The sequence below is a fragment of the Crocodylus siamensis genome, chromosome 7, assembly GCF_052110815.1.
Source record: "Crocodylus siamensis isolate JL-2025a chromosome 7, ASM5211081v1, whole genome shotgun sequence".
Lineage (NCBI taxonomy): Eukaryota > Metazoa > Chordata > Crocodylia > Crocodylidae > Crocodylus > Crocodylus siamensis.
The window spans coordinates 2422856-2440106 of record NC_143401.1 but is presented as its reverse complement, the minus strand read 5'-3'; the positions used below and the strand labels follow the sequence as shown (position 1 = coordinate 2440106).

General features: G+C 70.6%; 2 protein-coding genes across 3 annotated transcripts; one reads left to right on the top strand and one right to left on the bottom strand.

Moving 5' to 3' along the window:
* Positions 1 to 1944: 1944 nt before the first annotated feature.
* On the bottom strand, positions 1945 to 9527 carry CD164L2 (CD164 molecule like 2). 2 transcript variants are annotated; one of them, XM_090057538.1, is made up of 6 exons: positions 8769 to 9527; positions 7170 to 7274; positions 6291 to 6368; positions 5949 to 6014; positions 4890 to 5052; positions 1945 to 4071 (listed from the first exon to the last, which is right to left on the bottom strand). In XM_090057538.1, the coding sequence occupies exons 1-6, from the start codon at positions 9451 to 9453 to the stop codon at positions 4056 to 4058; spliced, it is 1113 nt and encodes a 370-aa protein (XP_089913664.1). In that variant the 5' UTR covers positions 9454 to 9527; the 3' UTR covers positions 1945 to 4055. The 2 variants fall into 2 exon arrangements, with proteins under 2 accessions (XP_089913664.1, XP_089913665.1); XM_090057539.1 differs by lacking the exon at positions 1945 to 4071 and having other exon boundaries at positions 4886 to 5052; positions 8769 to 9524.
* Positions 9528 to 11958: 2431 nt separating this feature from the next.
* GPR3 (G protein-coupled receptor 3) lies at positions 11959 to 16158 on the top strand. The gene has a single exon (XM_090057537.1). The coding sequence runs from the start codon at positions 13434 to 13436 to the stop codon at positions 14649 to 14651; it is 1218 nt and encodes a 405-aa protein (XP_089913663.1). The 5' UTR covers positions 11959 to 13433; the 3' UTR covers positions 14652 to 16158.
* The last annotated feature ends 1093 nt before the right edge of the window (positions 16159 to 17251 follow it).

Genomic DNA, 17251 nt, shown 5'->3' with positions numbered 1-17251 from the left:
CGCAGGGGTCTGGGAGGAGCAGGGCCTGGGGCGTGGGGTGCCAGGGTCCAGCACTGCCGGTGCTCAGCCCCCGCTGGATTGCAAAGCCCCAACAGTCCAGGAAGGCGCGGGCCGGCTCCTGCCTCGTCTGCTCGCAAGGGAAGTGAAACGTGCTCTCCCCTCCCACTCAGTCGCACGTCCGGGGGACAGATCCCCTCCCGCCCAGGCCCTGGATGCTGCTCTGGATGCCTTCAAGGGCCGCAGGAGCCAGCCCCACGGATCCCCCCACCGAGGCCCCTGCTTGTTGGCCAAGCTGTGGAGCCCATGGGAGTCTCCTGCAAGCTAGAGCACCCCGGGGGCTGCTCCGGGTTGCACTGGTGGCTCTTTTGGCTGGTGTCCTGCCAAAAGGACTCCTCTGCCCCCCGTGCGGCTGCCAGCCCAGCTCATGCCCCACCTGCCCAGCCTGCCCGAGAAGGGTGCAGGAGCAGCTGGCAGCTGGTGTAATCCCTCTCGCGCTTGAAGGACTGGTGTCCAGCAAAGGAAGCCACCAGGCCACGTGGAGCTGGAAGCGAGCTGGGATGGGACAGATGCTCCCCGGGTCAGGCAGGGCCATGCAGCGGCTGGTTGGGATCAGGGATGTCCCAGGCACAGAGCCCCAGGGTGCCTGGGGAGCGGGGGCTGCACTGCCCGGGTGTCTGGTCCTCACCAGGGGGACCCTTGGGTCTGCTCTTGACCCCAGGCACTCGCCTGGCCCACATTTCCACAGTGGGAACTAGGGAACTGGCTTAGCCCAGAGCTCAGGATGGGACTGCCATGTTGCTGGGAGAAAACAGCCCGCTTTGCTGCTGGGAGGATTTGCTTCACAGCCATGGCTTTTATACCCACACCTGCGTTTGAATCCCGAGTCCCCCGTCTACTGGAGCCGGCTACCCCCTGGGACAAAAGGGGCAGAGCTGGTGTGGGGAGAGCAAGACCCAGGTAGGTCAGGGCACAAACAACCCATCTGGGGGGGTCTCTGCAAAAAGCAAGAGGGACTTGAGCTGTTTCTCCTTCCCCCAGTGCCCCCGGGAGGCTCTCGCAGACTGGGAGTGGGAAGTTTGCCCCGTTTTCACCAGTGGCAGAGTGAACTGCAGCCAGGGGCTGGCATTGAGGGTGGTCGAGAGGTGGGGATGGAAAGGGCTCAGGGGTCCTGTCGCCGAGCTCATGACCCCCCCCTCCGACCCTGCAGCACAACACAGAGACCAAGCCTTCAAGAAAAAGAGCTCCTTTATTGAGGGTTCAACTCCGCCTGCCGCACGGACTCCGGCCCCCCGCTCCAGGGAGCGTCCGTGCAGCCCCTGTGGAACAGGGGGCCCGCCCCAAGCGCTCCCCCCAGGGACCAGCAAGATGGGGCCGCCCTGGCCCCAGGACCACATGGGCTAGACCCCCGCCCCAGGGCTGGCGAGACAAAGAAAGAGGGCGAAGGATGGAGGGGAGCAGCAGAGCGCAGGCAGTGCTAGCGGGCAGGATGCAGAGGGCAGCCCAAGCCGGGCCCCTGCCCGGCCCCGGAGCAATCCAGCAGGACCCGGCAGCTGGCCAAGGGGTGTGAAAAAAGGAGTGGAGCAGAGCCACAGCGGGGACGGGCCTGGGCCCTGCGGCTCTGGAGCAGGGGTCATGCAGCCAGCCCAAGGGCACCGCAAGCGAGGCCCGCAGCAGAGCATGCCAGGGTCCGGCCTGGGCTCAAGGCGTGACCAGCACGCGAGCCTCTCGCCCGCCGAGCGGCACAGCTAGGGGACGCGACCAGGGCCGTGCACAGCTGCGGGGGGCGCGGAGACACCGGGCGGGCAGAGCCCCTGCCCCAGCAAGCGGCACCGAAGGAGGAAGAGGGTCCTGGCTTGGCGCCGGGGCAGCGGGGGACACCAACCTCCGCCCCGGGACGGCACTTCAAAGCACTGGCCCAAGCGGCATCAGCATCAGATCCTAGACAAGAGAGAGCTCGCCAGAGAAGGCCGGGCCGGGGGCACCCAGCCTTGCCTGGCACGCGCAGTGCGGCGCGCCAGAAGGCTGGGCACCGAGACTCGCTTCCAAGGCCCTGGCACGACGGGGCATGGGCCAGCTCCGAGGTCCCCCGTTTGAGACCGGCCTGGGGCGATGCACCCGAAGCTGGTGGGTAGCATCCTGCACTGCTCAGCCAAGGGGGAGGCAAAACCAATGCCATCCCGGCTGGCCTCTGGGGAAGCAAACAGAGGGCCGGGGGGCAGCTAGACTGGCACTGGCTGGGAGCACCAGTGGCTTTGGCCATCTGTCACTGAACAAGGAGACCCTGCCTCTCTGCTGGGCACGGCTCCCTGCCACCAAAGCAGAGCAAGCTTCTGCATGGGGCAGCTTTGCTCTGCTAAGGCCCAAGTGGGGGGTGGGGGGAGCTGGGGCAGGAGAGGAGGGCAGGACTCAGGCCCGGGGCTGGTTCCCCTGAGCAAGCCCCACGGCAGCAGCTACTCTGGCCATCCCCGGAGCCAGTTGTCAGGGCAGTCAGGGCACAGGCAGCCCCCACCGCTTGCTGCCCTGCTGTGTGCCCCCCTCCTAGGCAGCTGGGCTAGAAATGGCCCCCTGGGACCTCCCCAGCTCATCCCTGCCTAAGCCGGGGTGCTAAGCAGCATGCAGCTGGGTGCGGATGTGCACATCTGGACAGATCCCAGCGCTCAGCCCAGGGGAGCCAGGCAGCAGCGCCCGCCTGGGGCTGGGCAGGCGCGACCGTGCCCATGGGCTCCCCTGCTGCAAGGTGTCCGAGCCCCCTTGCAGACATCCACGAGAGCAGCCCTGGAGAAATCAAACCTCATGGCTTTAATTCATCACCCGGGGTTACACGGCGCGACCCCACCGCACACAGCACGCACCCCCCACCCCCCAAGACATGAGAAACCACACAGCAACACACAGGCACAGCAAGAGCACACGGCAGGCCTGGCCTCGGGGGGGCAGGAGGAGGGAAGAGGGGGTGCCCCAGTCCCCCCATCCCAGCAGGGGAGGGGCAGGACCCAGGATGCAGCCGCCCGGGGCCCCAGGCACCAGTTGTGAAGCTACTCTGGAAGAGGCCGACGCGAGGCTGGAGGCGATGCCGCCGGCAGGGCGCGGAGGCTGCTGCGTTGCAGCGATCTCCTTCCACAGCGCGGGCACCGGCACCTCGCTGTGGGGCTCTCCCCGGGGCTCAGCGGTGGGGTGGGAGGTCCTGGCCAGGCAGCTCCGGCGCCCTGATAGCGCCCGCCCGGGGAAGGAGGTTTTAGGAGCCTGGAGGGCGTCCACCCAGGGGGAGACGGGGCAAGGGGGCACCCAGGAGCTGCCAGTACAGTCCCAGGCTCCAGGCCCCGGCGCGTGGCAGGCCAGGCTTTCATTATGGCACTGCTGTCTCTCCCCCCAGCCAAGCTGACTTGAAGCATCTGGCTTTTAACCTCTCGGGGCTTCGGCTCCCCGCTGCGGGGCAGAAACCGGGACGGACCGAGCCTGGCTCCAGGTCTGCAAGGCGCCTGGCTCTGGGGGGCTTCTGGGTGTTACCAGGAACTAGGGACTGGCTAAGCCATCACGGCAGTGCCACGGAGCAGCCCCTGCCCCGGCACAGCGTGGGGGCGCGCGGTGCAGAGCCCCAGCCGGCATCACGCCGGCACCTCCCGGGGAGCCGACACGCGGGGGTCTCGCAGCCCACAGCAGCCACAGACAACCCCCCCGCGTGTCTCCTGCACCTCAGCGGCTCCAGGACGCCATCACCAAGGCAAGACAGCCCTGGAGAACCACACGGCTCTCCTGGGGCCCGGGCGTGCGGTGGCGCATGGAGGATGCTCGGACGGGGGGACAGCCCATGTCTACACCGCGGCTCCTCGCCGTGTTTGGGGGGCAGAGGCGGCCAGGCTGGCTGGGCACAGCAGCACGACCAGCCTGGGACCCCAGGGCGGGCAGCATGGCCCCTGCCTCCCCCCAGCTCGGGGCAGGGGAACAGCAAGTCCAGAACAGCAAACGGCCCTGGCCCCCCGGAAGAGCACACAGAGAGGGGGCAGGGGTCTCGGGGTGGGTGGGGGCGGCCTGTCTCCTGGCGCAGGCGGCAGCACCTACTGGTTCTCCTCTCTGCAGCGTGCAAGGGAAAACAAAGAGGGGGCGACCCCCCAGCATTAGACATGCGGGGACCAACTCCCCATGCACCCAGAGGAGAGGGCCCCCTGCTCCCACGGGCAGGAAGGGGGGGCGGCGTCCCGGCTCCCCGGGTGGTGCGAGCGCTAGCACCGCGCTGGGGGGGCTGCGTGCAGAAGCCCCTCGCTTTGGGGAAGGACGAGGGCATTAAGGCCACCCGTGCTTGTCCTGCAGAGGGGCTGTGGGCTGGGATCAAACAGCAGCAAGGTGGGGGGCAGAGAGGGGCCCGGCCCTCGGCACTGGCAACAGACCCCCTCTTCGCTGCGCCAGCTGGCGAGCGGGCGATGACAGACGGACGAGGCGCGCAGCCGAAGGGGGTTTATTCCTCATGTGGATGCCAGACAGACCGTGCTGGGGGGTGGGCAAAGCAGCCCCATGCAGGAGGCACCAGAGGCAGGGGGAGGGGGCGACACGAGGCAGTTGGCACAAGACAGCAAACAAACGCACGAGGGGGTGAGAGCAGATGGCATGACGGCGCCCGCAAGACACGGGCGCTCCGGGGGGCTTGGCCAAGCCGCTGTGGGCACGGGGGGTCAGTCAATGCTCAGCCACCCCTGACCCTTCCCAAGGCTGCCCCAAGCCCCGCCCTGGGGGTCAACACCAAGTCTATGGCACCAGATGTGCTGGGGGGGCCGTGCCTGGGCAGTCCCCGCTTCTCACAGTCTCGTCCCATCCCCTGCTGGGAACGGGGCTGCTCTCCAGCACCCCGCCCCGGGGCCGGGCGAGGGGGGGGGGAGGGGGGAGGGGGTCCTTACAGCGTCTGGTAGGTGCTGTCCTTGGACTTGAGGAACTTGATGACGAAGAAGATGACGGCCTGGACGCTCAGCACCAGCACGATGCCCCCGATGAAGCTGGCCGTGTCGAAGCCGGGTGGGTGGAAGGCAGGGGTGCCTGTCAGCGGGGGGGCTGTCGTGGTCCCTGCAGGGAGGGGCACCAGGGGTTAACCCACACGGCCACAGCCGCCATGCTCCGCCCCAGAGCTGGCTGCATTCTGGCCCAGCCAACAGGCTGCTACTTCCAGGCCCAGACGCCAGCTCCTACAACCAAGCCGACAGCTGCAATTCCCACGCAGGAGCTCGTTAAGAAACCGGACTCTCCCGGAAGAGCTCAGCCCTTCCACGAGCAGAGCTGCTGAGCCAGGGGCAGGAAGGCCCCCGTGCCCACAGGGCACCGTGGGAGCTGCATTTGGCATGCAGCGCGTGGAGCAAAGAGCCGGGAGCGGAAAGGGAGCCGCTTGCAGCGGCCCGGAGGACCAGGAAGAGGCCATTGCCTGTGCCGACAGAGAGAGCGGGCGCCCGGCCGGATCAATAATTCACGAGGCTCCGGGATGGAGTTACTCATTGTAACGAGCCCCGAGCTCTCGGATCCCCGCTCCTCCTGCCTGGAAGAGCGGCTCCATCTCCGCTCAGCACGAGCAGGCTTCTTCCCACGCTTCCTCCCGCAGCAGCACCCCCGCAATCCTCCCCCTGCCCGGCTTCCTCCTCCCAGGGCTGGTGGATACGGGATCAGATCCCTCGCCCGCATCATGCTGCCGGACCCGGTCCCAGAGGACCTGGGTCCCACCCCAGCGCTGGCTGCATCTTCTTGGCCGGAGAACCCAGGAGTCCTGGTTGCTCGCATGCCCACCCCTCCTCCTCCTCCTCCTCCTGCGGCCCCCCCCGAGCTCACCGACCCCGGGGGGAGGGAGAGGGGCCCATGCTGGCTCCCACAACGAGCAAGTCCTGGCCTGCCTGACGGGTGCTGGGCATTGCCACCCAGCCCTGCTGCTCGTGCCACCCCCCGACCGGGTCCATCCCCCTCTGGGCGCCGCTTGCCTGGCGTGTGTATTGCTGGCTCCTTGGTGGAGACTGGCCGAGGCTTCTCGGTGGGAGATTTCGGTGCTGAGAGGTCCAAGGGGGAGGAGGAAGAATGGAAAAAGCTGGTTAGACCCATGGCCTTGCCCTCTGCCACGCTCCATGCTGCCGACTGTCTTGCCACGCTGGGCGGGCGCGTCCATGCTCCCGGGCAGGACAGTAAGGCCCGCTGGGCTAGGATGGGATCGCAGCTGGCCAGACAAAACCCACCGGGAGGGGGCAGAAGCAGGCCCCAGCGCTGCCCTGCAGAGAGCACACCAGCCCCAGGGACCAGGGTGGGCCACCCATGCCACCACCCACTACCTTGACACATCGCGGTGACGTTGTAGATGGAGCACTTGTCCTTGGCCGGCTCCCCTTTCTCCACGCAGCTCCCGGTCCCTGAAAGGCATGGGGCAGAGACAGCTCAGACGCGCCCTCCGTCCTGGGTATGAAGAGGGGGCGGCCCGGAGCCGACGGCGACACCCCCACCCCGATGCCCAGGCAGCAGACGGAGCCGCAGGCCCGCAAGCTCAGGCCAGCCTGGCGGAGCCTCTCAGCTCCGGGTGGGTGCCCCCAGGTCCCTCCTTGATCTCCCAGCGTGGGTCACGCTCCCCTGGGAAGCAGCCTGGACCCGGAGCCACCCACTAACCCCCTTTCCAGCTGCTCCGGGTTGTTTCGGCTGGGACCCGGGGGTCGCATTTCCTTCCCCCAGAAGCCGGGACAGGGCCTGCTTGCTACGGCTCGCGTTTCCCCCAGCGCGCTGGCTCCGGGCCCCCCAGCCCCGTGCCCTTCAGCTCAGCTCTGCCAAAGGGACTTGCTTGCAGCAGGGGCTCGTCTGTCTTGCCCCCCGCTTTCTACACCCCACCCTCCCCCACGGCAGGAAGCTGAGGATTGTTTGTCCCGTGCTCCCCTTGGCCCCTTGTGACCTGCCATCAGGTGCCAGGAGCAGCTGGGGCCGCAGCCAAAGGCTCTGAAACCCAACACCCACCCAGCGCAGGACACGGAGACGCTGGAGGGGATGGTGCCGCGGAGCAGCGCTGCTGGGGAAGGCTTGAAAGCCCCCCTCCCCGCCACGGGCCTGCCTAGCAGGCACTGTCACGCACGGTGCCCCCCAGCGCACCGGGCCCGTGCGTCAGAGCCAGGTGAAGGGGGTGGCTGGAAGTGCGGGTAGGACTCGGGGCATCAGGCAGAGCCACGTACCTGGCCCCTCGGCTTCTCCGCAGTGCAGCCACGCGCAGTCCGTGATGTTGCGGGAGGGAGCTCCTTCGAGGCACTTCTCACAGGTCTCCAGCTCCGAGCACTCGCCTGCCGAGCCGCAGAGCACGCCGGGGTCAGGGGACGGGGCCTCCGCGCCAGGCCGAGGGTTCCCCCACGCCTGCTCCGTTCCCCTCAGCGTGCCCTCGTCAGACGGGGCGCAGGCCGCGGCCCCGGCGAGTCTGCCTCGTTCCCCGTTTGAGGTCAGGCCCCTCACCAGGAAGGGCGGGCAGGCGCCTGGACTCCCGGGCCCCTCGAGGAGCCAGCTGGGCCCAGCTAATCCCCAGGCAGAGTCCCACGGCCCTCCGACACCGAGACCCTCGCTGACCTCAGGCAAGTCCCTTTGCTTCCCTCGCCTGCATCCCCGGGTGCAGTGCTGAATGCCAGCTCCACGGGGGCTTGACACAAGGGCACCCCCTCCTGCCCGCCCAGCTCCCCTCCACACCTCTGCGGGGGCCAGTCTTCACACCCGGCCCCTAGCCCTGCCCGGGCTGCGCCTGCCACACACCCAGGCAGCCCCAGTCTGCGCAGCGCGCGCCCAGAGCAGGCAGCCGCAGGGCCTGTGGTACTTGCACCTCTTCCTCCCACCCCTGCCCCGAAGCCTGGGCACCAGGGAGCCCCCCCAGCTCCCGACGCCAGCCAGGGCTCAGCCCCGATCCCTTGCCGGGAGGTGCCCGACCGCCATCCAGGCTTAGTCCGACCTAGAAGCGGCACGAGGATCAACCCCTGCCCTGGCTCTAGCAGACCGAGCTCCCTCGGGACCCCCTACCGCCCCCCTAACACTCAACGCGCCCTCCAGGGAAGTGACTCACCCGGGCACTTCGCCGGCTCGGTGTCTATTTTAAAGCCAGGATCCCCTGCCTCCCACCAAGGGCCGGGGAACCATGTAGCCTAGTGGTTAGACCAGCCCCTCGGGGAATGCCCCAGACCCCGTGGGATGTGGGGTAAGGGGCTATGGCCCCGATCCTGCCAACACATTTGCATGGGCGTCACTTCTGTCGCCGGGGCGCAGCGCAGAGCGGAGTCTGCTGCGGCGACTCAGTTTACCTGCTCACACCACCTTGCTGCCTCGTGGGTGGAGGTCCAGGGGGGGAGGAAGGGGGGGAAGGGGCCTGTTCCCACGGGGGCACCTCAGACCTCTGCACAAGGAGCAGAGACCAGCTCCAAGAGGGCAGACCTGGATGCCAGGGCACGGCAGCTCGCTGGGCCCCCGGCTCCGGCTCCCCCGTGCCAGCCTCTGCCACGCTCCCGCTGAATAATGGATGCCCGGGCGCGGCGGGTTGGGTTACTGCCGCCCGGCGGGGCCCCGGGAGCGCTCGGCTGGCCGGGGCCGGGGCCGGAGCGAGGTCCCGGGGCTCCGCGCGGGCCCCAAGCCCGGGAGGAGGGGGCTGCGCCCGCCCGGCCCCGGGATTAGCACGAGCCCGACAGCCAGAAACAAAGGGCCCCCGTCCAGCCCCTCGCCGCGAAGTTGAGCGCCGAGCGGCCCCTGCAAGGCCCGTCCAGTCGGCCCGCGCCGCCAGCCGGCACTGTGCCCCCGGGACCTACCTGCGCGGCCGGGGCGCAGGGCGAGGGCGCAGAGCAGGGCGCAGCGGAGCAGCCAGGGGCGCAGCGGGGCCATGTCCTGGGCGCGGCGGCGGCGGCGGCTCCGCGAAACCCGAGCGGCTCCCGGGAGGCGGCGCCGCGGGCGGGCGGGCGCGGGCGGCGGGGCGGGGCGGGGGGCAGGTGCGGGCCCGCCCCGGCCGGGCGGCGCCTGCCCAGGTGCGGCCGCGCGGAGGGGCGGGGCCGAGGGGGGGCGCCTCGGCCCCGCCCCGCCCCGCGTCCCCTCGGCCAGGCGCGCAGCAGCGCTGCCCTCCCTCGGCCCCCCCGGGGGCGCGTGCCCCGCGGCTTGGCAAAGGGCGGGACGGCGCCTGCCGCCTGGTCCCGGCCCCCGCGCCCCCGCCGCTCCGTACCCCGACAGCGCCGCAGGGGAAGCGGCACCGGCCGCAGGTGCCCGCGGACTTCCTCCCGCACGACTGCGCGGCGGGGAGACGGGGCCCGTCCGGAGCAGGCCGCAAGCCTCCGCGCCCGGAAAGGGCAGAACCAAGTGCCGGGGCAGCAGGGGAGCGTGGCCCCCCCCCGCCTGCCAGGCGCCCGGCCCGCGCGGGGGCAGCCGGGCCGCGAGCGGGCGCCCGCCCGTGAGGGGCCCGGGCCCGGCGGCTCGGTGCGCGGCGGGCTCCAGGAGCGTTGCCATGGCGACACGGCTTCTGAAGGCCGCGAGCGGTTTTGGAAGTGCGGGCGTTGCCGGGGAGACGGGCTCGGCGGCGCCCGGCTCGCGCGTGCAGCGGCCTGGGCGGCCGCCACATCCGCCCCGGCGCCGGCGCCCGACGCCCCCAGCACGCCGCTGCCCGGCGGCCGTGGCCGCCCCGCAGCCAGGCACGGGCTGGGGCCGGACCCGCGAGCAGCTCCTGGGCCTGCAGCCCCTGGCCGAGCGAGGCCCCGCGGGCCCTGCAATCCTAGTGCAGCCCCCTCTGGTGATTTTTTTTCAGCCTCCTGTTTCTGGCCCGTGGAAACTACCGGGCTAATCAGCTCCTCCGGCCTCGGCGGGGAGGGGGAGAGCACGTGCGCGGGGGTGTTCGGCGCCGGCTCAGCCGGGCGTGAGCTGCAGCAGTGCCTTCGCTGGGAAGTTAACTCTTCGTGGCTTGCAGGAGGGCCGGGCCGGGCCGGGGCTGCGCCCGGGCCGCGCGGAGCCCGCGGCGGGAGAAGAGCCCGGCGCCGCGTTGCAGGAGGCGGGCGGCGCGGGGCGAGGGGCCCTTCCTCCCCTGGCGCCGGCCGCAGCCCCGTCCCGCTGCTGCACGGGCAGACGGGCCAGCCTCCCCGGCTCCAGCCCCGGCCGCGTCTCCCGCGTTGGCCGGGACCCACCCCGGGGCTCGCCGCTCCCCGGGCGCAGACCCCTCCTCCGGGTCTCTCCGGCCGGGGCAATAGTCGTGGGCCTGCTCCCGCGGCCAGCGGTGGGGTCGGCGCCTTGGGAGACACGGGCAGTCCTCAGCGCTCAGCACCCACGGGCTGCTCCCACCTCCCGCCTCCTGGCCTGCAGTGAGTTTGCTGGGCCTCTGCCCGGGCCGCCGCGCCTTGGCCTGGGAGGCGTGCCGCCTGCTAGGAGGGAGCGACCGCTGTACGAGGCGGGGCCGTTCCTCTTTAACCAGGAGCCGGCATTTCAGGCATCGCCACCAGCCGCGGGCGTTGGACCCGGCAGCTCTGCCCTGGCAAGCTCCGCGGGGCAGAGAGCCAGCTGCAGTACTGCTAAAATGCCCCCGCCCCGCCCCGCCCCGGGCGTCCACCTCCGGGCTGGGCTCGGCAGCCCCTGGGCAGCCCGGGGGCGGAGGAGTCGGGCAGGCGTCGCCACCGCAGGGAGCGCTGGCGGCGCGGGGCTGCTTGTGCCCCTGGTGAGGCCAGCAGCGGTGTCAGCTCGCAGGGGCCGGCGGGTCCCGGGCTACAGAGACCCCAGTCCCGGCTACCGATCTCCCCCCCCCCGCCTTGGGCAAGTCACTTCGCCTCGGGGGCCAGGATCCCTGCCTGCCCGGTGTAGGGCAGCAGCACAGCCCTGCCCGCGGGGCGCGGGGGAAACCCGGGGCGCGGCGCCCGGCTGCTGGGCCGGGAGACTGCCCGGTGGCGCGGCTGCTTCCGGGCGGAGTCTGTCAAGGGCCCGCTGGGCGCCCGTGCCAGTGCTCTCCCTCCGGAGCGGATCAAGGCACCGTCGTGCGCCGCGCCACCATGCCCCGCGCCGCGCCGCCATCCGGGCAGCTCCCGCCCGCTGCTCTCCCCGCCTCGCGTGGGAGCCCGCAAAGCTGGCGACGACCCGCTCGGCGGTCCTCCAGCGCGAGGCCTGGAGCCAAGCAGAGCCGCGGGCCCCACGGCCCCCCGAGGAAGGCGCTGGGGAGCTGGGTCCCGCGCGCGACGGGACGTGCGGGGCAGCAGGGAGGCGCCGCGGCCCCAGACTGAGCTATTCCCCCCAGCCGGGATCTCTGCAGCCTTCGGCAATGACGGCAGTGGCCCGGACCCTATTTATTCACACGCCGCGCCCCCACAAGAAGGCACGCACCCCTGGGGCGGCAGCGTGAGGAGCGGAAGGAAACGGCCCTTGTCACCCAACAGCTGAGAGGCCGTTTCCTGGGTTACGTCACAACCCCGGTTTTCAGGAGCTAGTTTTAGGGGAGAGGTGAGCAAGGTACGTGAGTAAATAAGGTACTGTATTTTCTCGCATACAATATGCTTATCCCCCCCCCCGCAAAAAAAAAAAAATATGGGACCCATGTAATGCCCCAGGCTGCCTCCAGCCACGGCAGGTGCTACCACGGAGAAGGCCCATGAGCTGCGCTGACAAAGCTGCGGGCGAAATGTCTTCCCAGCCCGGGAAGACTTCCGCACGTCTGGGAGCCGTTAAATGTTTCTCCCAAACCCCGCAGCCGCTTGGCAAGATGCGAGTGTGAGCAACCTCTCATCCCCACCGAGCCGGTAGCCAAAAGTTCCCTTGGTGGCAAGTGAAGCAGGTCTCGATTTCCCCGGCTGGCAGCGCCTTCCCTCTCGCCAGAGGCAGGAGCTGCATCCCTGCCCTTCGCACTGACGCCACAGCCCCGGCTTTGCAAGGCAGGCGGGAAGAGCAGCCACGCTCCCAGCTCCCAGGAGCAAAGGGCCGGTCCGATCTGCCCACGAGCATCTCGGGAAGGGGGCCGGGGCCGCGGTGCCCGAGCCCTGAGGAGCGCGGGGATGGGGAAGGCGCCTGGCTCCCTCCAGGACACCGGGACCGATTGCCTCTGCAGCAGTGAGTCACCGCTCCGCCGCATCCCACACGCGTGCGAGAAGCCAGGCGGCCTGGATGTGTGCGTGCCTGGATCCGGGCTGCCTGGCTTCCTGAGCACTGCGGTGCTCTTCTTCCTATTCCCTCGGCTGCCCGCTCCCCCCCGCGGCCTTCCCAGGCTCCAGCGGAGCCTGCAGGCCCAGCGCTGCCTGCGCCAGGCCCGTGGGGGCGGCGGGGGCCCGGGGAACGAGGCGCAGGCTGCAAGAAGCCGGAGGCCCGCTGCTCGGGGCCGGCGCGGTGCCTCACTGCGCCCGCGGAGCCCTGAGCGGGAGCGGGGAGCTCTGCTTCCTCTCGGCGGGGGGCCGGGGCCGCTGGGAGCGGGCGACGCGGGCGGGGGAGGGGTCCGCCGCTGCACCAGAAAGCCCCCCGGAGACGGCAGACACACGCAGCACCGCGGTTTGCCACCCCCCGCCCGCAAGACCCCTCTCCCAGCGGCGCGCGCGCCCAGCTCCGCCGTCTCTGGCCGAGTGCCCGCGCACCGCCTGCCTTCCCCGGCCCTCCCCAGCACCCGGCAGCCGCCGGGCCTGCACGGGGCACCGAGGGGCACGCGGCCGCCGCTCGCTGGCCTCGCCTGGGCCGCACGGCCCGCGCGCCGGAGGCCAATCGCTGGAAGGGAAAAGGCGGCCGGGAAAGGCGGAGCGGAGCGGCCGAAGCGTGGGGGATGCGAGAGCCCCGCGCCGGGTCTCCCTGTCCCCAGCGCCCTCCGGGACAGTGCCTCCGCACTGCCAGCAGCTGCGGCTCCACGGCCCTGCTGCGCAGCGTGCCCAGCACGGGCCGCCTCTCGCGTGCGCACCCCCGTGCCCCGGGGGGGGGGGGAGCGGGCACCCGTTATTCATCCGACTGCACCCCAAGCCTCCACCCCCGGGTGCCGGGGGTCCCTGGACGCCTGGCACAGGGAGATGGTCCAACTCTGGCTGCCCGCTGTTCTGCCCGTGCGAACAACCCACCTCCATTTCGCTTGCTCGAGCCTTGGGCGCCGGGGCTCGGGCACATCGAGACGTGGCTGCACCCCAGCCGGGCCGGAGAGGGTGCGGTGCTGGGCGCCGGAGGGCAGGTCCGCGTGGCCCCCGCCTCGAGCGCGGGTGGAGCCAGGGGCGCCGCGCGAGGGGCCGTCGGGGCCGGCACACGGGTCGTAGGCCTCGGGGCTGGCCGTGGCGTCAGGATGCTGCCAGCTCGCCAACCATCCTCCTCCTGCCCCGCCGGGCGTCAGCCCCGCACCTTCCCTGGTGCCCCCATGCACGGGGGCGGGGGGCGGTGGGGGCTGAGACCCTGCGGGGGGGTGCACCTTGCACCTCATCCCGGCCCCCGGGGAGCCGGCCAAAGGGCTTTGCAAGGGCAGGGGCGGGGGGGCACCTGCCGCCCGGGGATTTTTATGAATGGGTGGAATGCGATTACTATGCAGCGCCGGGCCCCGCGCCCGCGCTGATTGGCTCCGGCGCCCCACTGACGTCACCGGGAGGGGGGCGCACGTCGGGGGGGTGAGTCAGTGCCCGAAGGGGCTCCGTCACTATAACTCCGCGCCCGGCGCTGCGGAGGTGAGTGCGCGGCTCTGCGGAGCGCTGCGGGGCGGGGCGGGGCGGCGCGCTGAGTGGGTGCTTGTCCCGCCGCGCAGGTCACGAGAGGGCGCGATGCGGGGGGACGCGGCCCCCAACGCCACGGGCGCCCCCGCCGCCGGCGGCGCCGCCCTGCCCCTGGACGCGGCGGGGCGCCCGCCCGGCCTCGGCCCCTGGGACGTGGCGCTGTGCGTGTCGGGCGCCGTGATCTCCTGCGAGAACGCCGTGGTGGTGGCCGTCATCTGCTACGCGCCGGCCCTGCGCACGCCCATGTTCGTGCTGGTCGGCAGCCTGGCCGCCGCCGACCTCCTGGCCGGCCTGGGGCTCATCCTGCACTTCGCCTGCGCGTCCTGCGCCCGCTCCCAGGCCGCGGCCCTGGCCACGGCGGGGCTGCTGGTGACCGCCTTCGCGGCCAGCGTGGGCAGCCTGCTGGCCCTCACCGTGGACCGCTACCTCTCGCTCTACAACGCGCTGAGCTACGACGCGGAGCGCACGGCCGCGCGCACCTACGCCATGCTCGTCCTGACCTGGGGCGCCTCCGCCTGCTACGGGCTGCTGCCGCTCGCGGGCTGGAACTGCCTGCGGGACGCCGCGGCCTGCAGCGTCGTGCGGCCTCTGGCCAAGGACCACCTCGCCGTCCTCGCCGTCGCCTTCTTCCTGGTCCTCGCCGCCATGCTGCAGCTCTGCGCGCAGATCTGCAAGATCGTGCGCCGGCACGCCCACCAGATCGCCGTGCAGCGGCACTTCCTGGCCACCTCGCGCGACGCCACCACGCGCAGGGGCATCGCCACGCTGGCCGTCATCCTCGGCACCTTCGCCTCCTGCTGGCTGCCCTTCGCCGTCTGCTGCCTGCTGGGCGACCACTCCTCCCCGCCCCTCTACACCTACGCCACCATCCTGCCCGCCACCTCGCACTCCATGATCAACCCCGTCATCTACGCCTTCCGCAACCAGGAGGTCCAGAGAGCGCTGTGGGCCCTGTGCTGCGGGTGCTGCCCCACGGCGCTGCCTTTCCGGTCCCGGTCGCCGAGCGACGTCTAGCCGGGCAGCCTTCTCCGAAGACTCATTTGCACATGCCATGGCCTGTTTTTTGCACAACCACAGACCGAGAGCCCTCTCGCAGGCGCCTCTCCTCCGGACCCCGGGGCCCGCTGCGCGTGAGAGGCTCTCCCTTTATTTTTCCACTTTTCGAATTTACAGAAGGGAAAAACTATATATATATATATAGAGAGAGAGATTTATTTTTATCCATGAGAGACGTGTGTCTGCGCGACCGAGCCGGCGTCGCATTTGCTTGGAAACTCAGTAAAGGCGCGGCATCATTATTTTTTTTTATTACAGAAAAAGTCCCTCTCTCACCAAAACCTGAAACCTTCCGTCCCTTTTTTTTGGGTTGCTTTTCTACAGCGTTGTCGACCTCAGAAAGGTTATTTTCTACATTAAAAAAACCGAAAAAAGCTCCGTCATTTCACCCTCCCCAAAAACGACGGGCCGGAGAGACACCAGGGTTTTGCTGGGGTTTTTTTTTAAGCCATCCATGCATTATTTATTAATTTATTGTTATTTATTACCACCCTCTTCCAGACAATAGATTCTTCCCCCCCACCTGTGTGATTTGCTGCCCTCTCGTGTTCAGTCTGTTTTAGTACCGAGAACAGTGAAGGAGCCTTTCTGCATGTTGAATAATAGGGACCGGCGTGTTTAACCGTGACGTGTATATGCGACCGGAATAAAAAGGGAATACTGGCATACTAGACCGTGCCTACCAAAACCCAAGGGCTCAGGTTATCGGGTCGCTTTCTCCAGCATTGCACTAGAAACTCTGGAACTAACCGCCGCTTCTGCCCGCCGGAGGCAGGGCGGCCGCCCCGGGGCCGCGCCTTCCTCCGAGCTGCGCCACCCTGGAGGGGACGCGTGCGGGGCACCCGGGAGACGCGCGTGGAACTCCTGCCGCTGGGACGCGCGGGGCGGGGAAGCGCCGTGCCCTTGTTTACAAGCCCCGGGACAATAAAGATGATTTGTGATATGACGCAGGCCTGTTTCGTGGCGGGGGCGGGCGCGTCTCTTGCAGGCGGGGGCGGGGGCGGGGGCCTCGCGTCGGAGCGGCGCCGCTCGCACCGCGGCAGCTCGGGGCGGTGAAGGCGCCTGGGCTCCGCGTCGTGCGCCCGCTCGGCCGGAGCGCCTCTGCCTCGCCCCCGCAGCGGCTTTTACTCCCTGCGGAGCTCCCGGCGGGCCCGCGAGGCTCCGGGGCCGGGGCCCGGCAGCAGCTCGCAGAGCCGCGCCACGCACTGCCGCGACCCCCGGGCCCGGGGCTGCGCCCCAGCCCTCGCCCCCACCTCGGAGCGCCTCCGGTCTCTCCTGAACGGCGGAGCCCGGAGCTGCGGCCGAGGCCCGGGGGTAGCAGCGCGTCCGGCTTGCGGCGCTCGGGTCTCCCCGAGGTGCAGCGGGCGCCCGAGCGGCCGGCCTCCGCACCGGGGCCCCGGCAGCCGCGCCCGCACGCAGGCAGAGCGCGCGGAGCGACGGGCAAGCGCGGCGGCCGCCTGCGCCTGCGCACTACAACCCCCACCATGCACCGCGCGGGCGGAGGTGGGAAGGGCGGGGCCTCCGGCGGCCTCGTGGGGCCCGCGCGGCGGGGGGGGGCGGAGCGAGCAGCCCAGCGCGGGCCTGCAGGGTGGGGAGCGGAAAGCGGAGCGGGCTCGCCGGCTCCTGGCCCCTCGCCGCCCGACCGCCCCGGCCTCCGTATTCCTGCCCGGGCCCTCCTCCTCCTCCCGGCGTTGCTCGTGGCCGAGCCCCCAGCGCAGGCCGGGCGGCGGCCCCGCACCCCGCCAGCGCCCCGCGGAGGGTCTCCTCCAAGCCGGGAGCAGCGGGGCCACGTGCTGCGTGCTTCGAGGGCGAGGGCACGGGGCTGGGTGGCACGACACCTCGGCGCTGGCCTTGCACCGGGGTGGGGAGAGGCTGACCAGAGCAGCGCCCCCAGCTCCCCAAGGGAGCCTCAGCCCCTGGTCGGCTCGTGTCCCGGGACCAAGCCACCCGACGCAGGGGACGCGGGGCTGGCAGCCGGCTCAGCGCCCGGCGCACGGGCAGCCCGCGAGCTGCACCCCCCGGGGCAGCCCGGGCCGGCCCTCTCCCCTTCCAGAGGGAGCAGGACCTGGAGGCAGAATAACGATCGCACGCGAGTAACCCCGGGTGCAGCGTGGCCGTGACGTGGCCCGAGACGTGCCGGGCTCGTGGCTGCCGTCCCTCGGACGGGGCAGGCTCTCCGTGCCCGGCGGCAGGGCGGGCTGGCTGGACGTGCCCCGTGGGCAGCAAGCTGGATGCTTGAGGAAGCGGTGGTGGTGGTGCCCTCGGCCCCGTGCCAGGACTGTGGGCAGCGGGCGTGGGGGGGGTGGCTTGTCACTTGTAGGTGCAGCAGTGCCTGCGTCTCCACCCACGGCCGTCACAAAGGTCACTCGTGGCTGGCACTGCCCTGGCCGCCGGGACGAGGCTGACAGCCAGCTGCCGAACGAGGGAGCAGCGATCCCGGGAGAGGCACGTCTGGATGACGCTAACGGCAGCCGTGGGCCTGGCCATGGGCACGTGGGCAGCGTTTGCTCCTTTCCCGGGGCAGGAGGAGCTGTCAGGAGCGGGCAGGCTGGGCCCCT

Bases quoted from the DNA above. Each gene is read 5' to 3' on its own strand.
- CD164L2 (XM_090057538.1), bottom strand. From the start codon at position 9,453: ATGGCAACGCTCCTGGAGCCCGCCGCGCACCGAGCCGCCGGGCCCGGG. The intron at 7,275-8,768 runs GTAGGTCCCGGG...GCGGCTCGGCAG, and splicing joins CCTGCGCCCCGGCCGCGCAG to GCGAGTGCTCGGAGCTGGAG. The intron at 6,369-7,169 runs GTACGTGGCTCT...CATGCCTTTCAG, and splicing joins CGGAGAAGCCGAGGGGCCAG to GGACCGGGAGCTGCGTGGAG.
- GPR3 (XM_090057537.1), top strand. From the start codon at position 13,434: ATGGGTGGAATGCGATTACTATGCAGCGCCGGGCCCCGCGCCCGCGCT.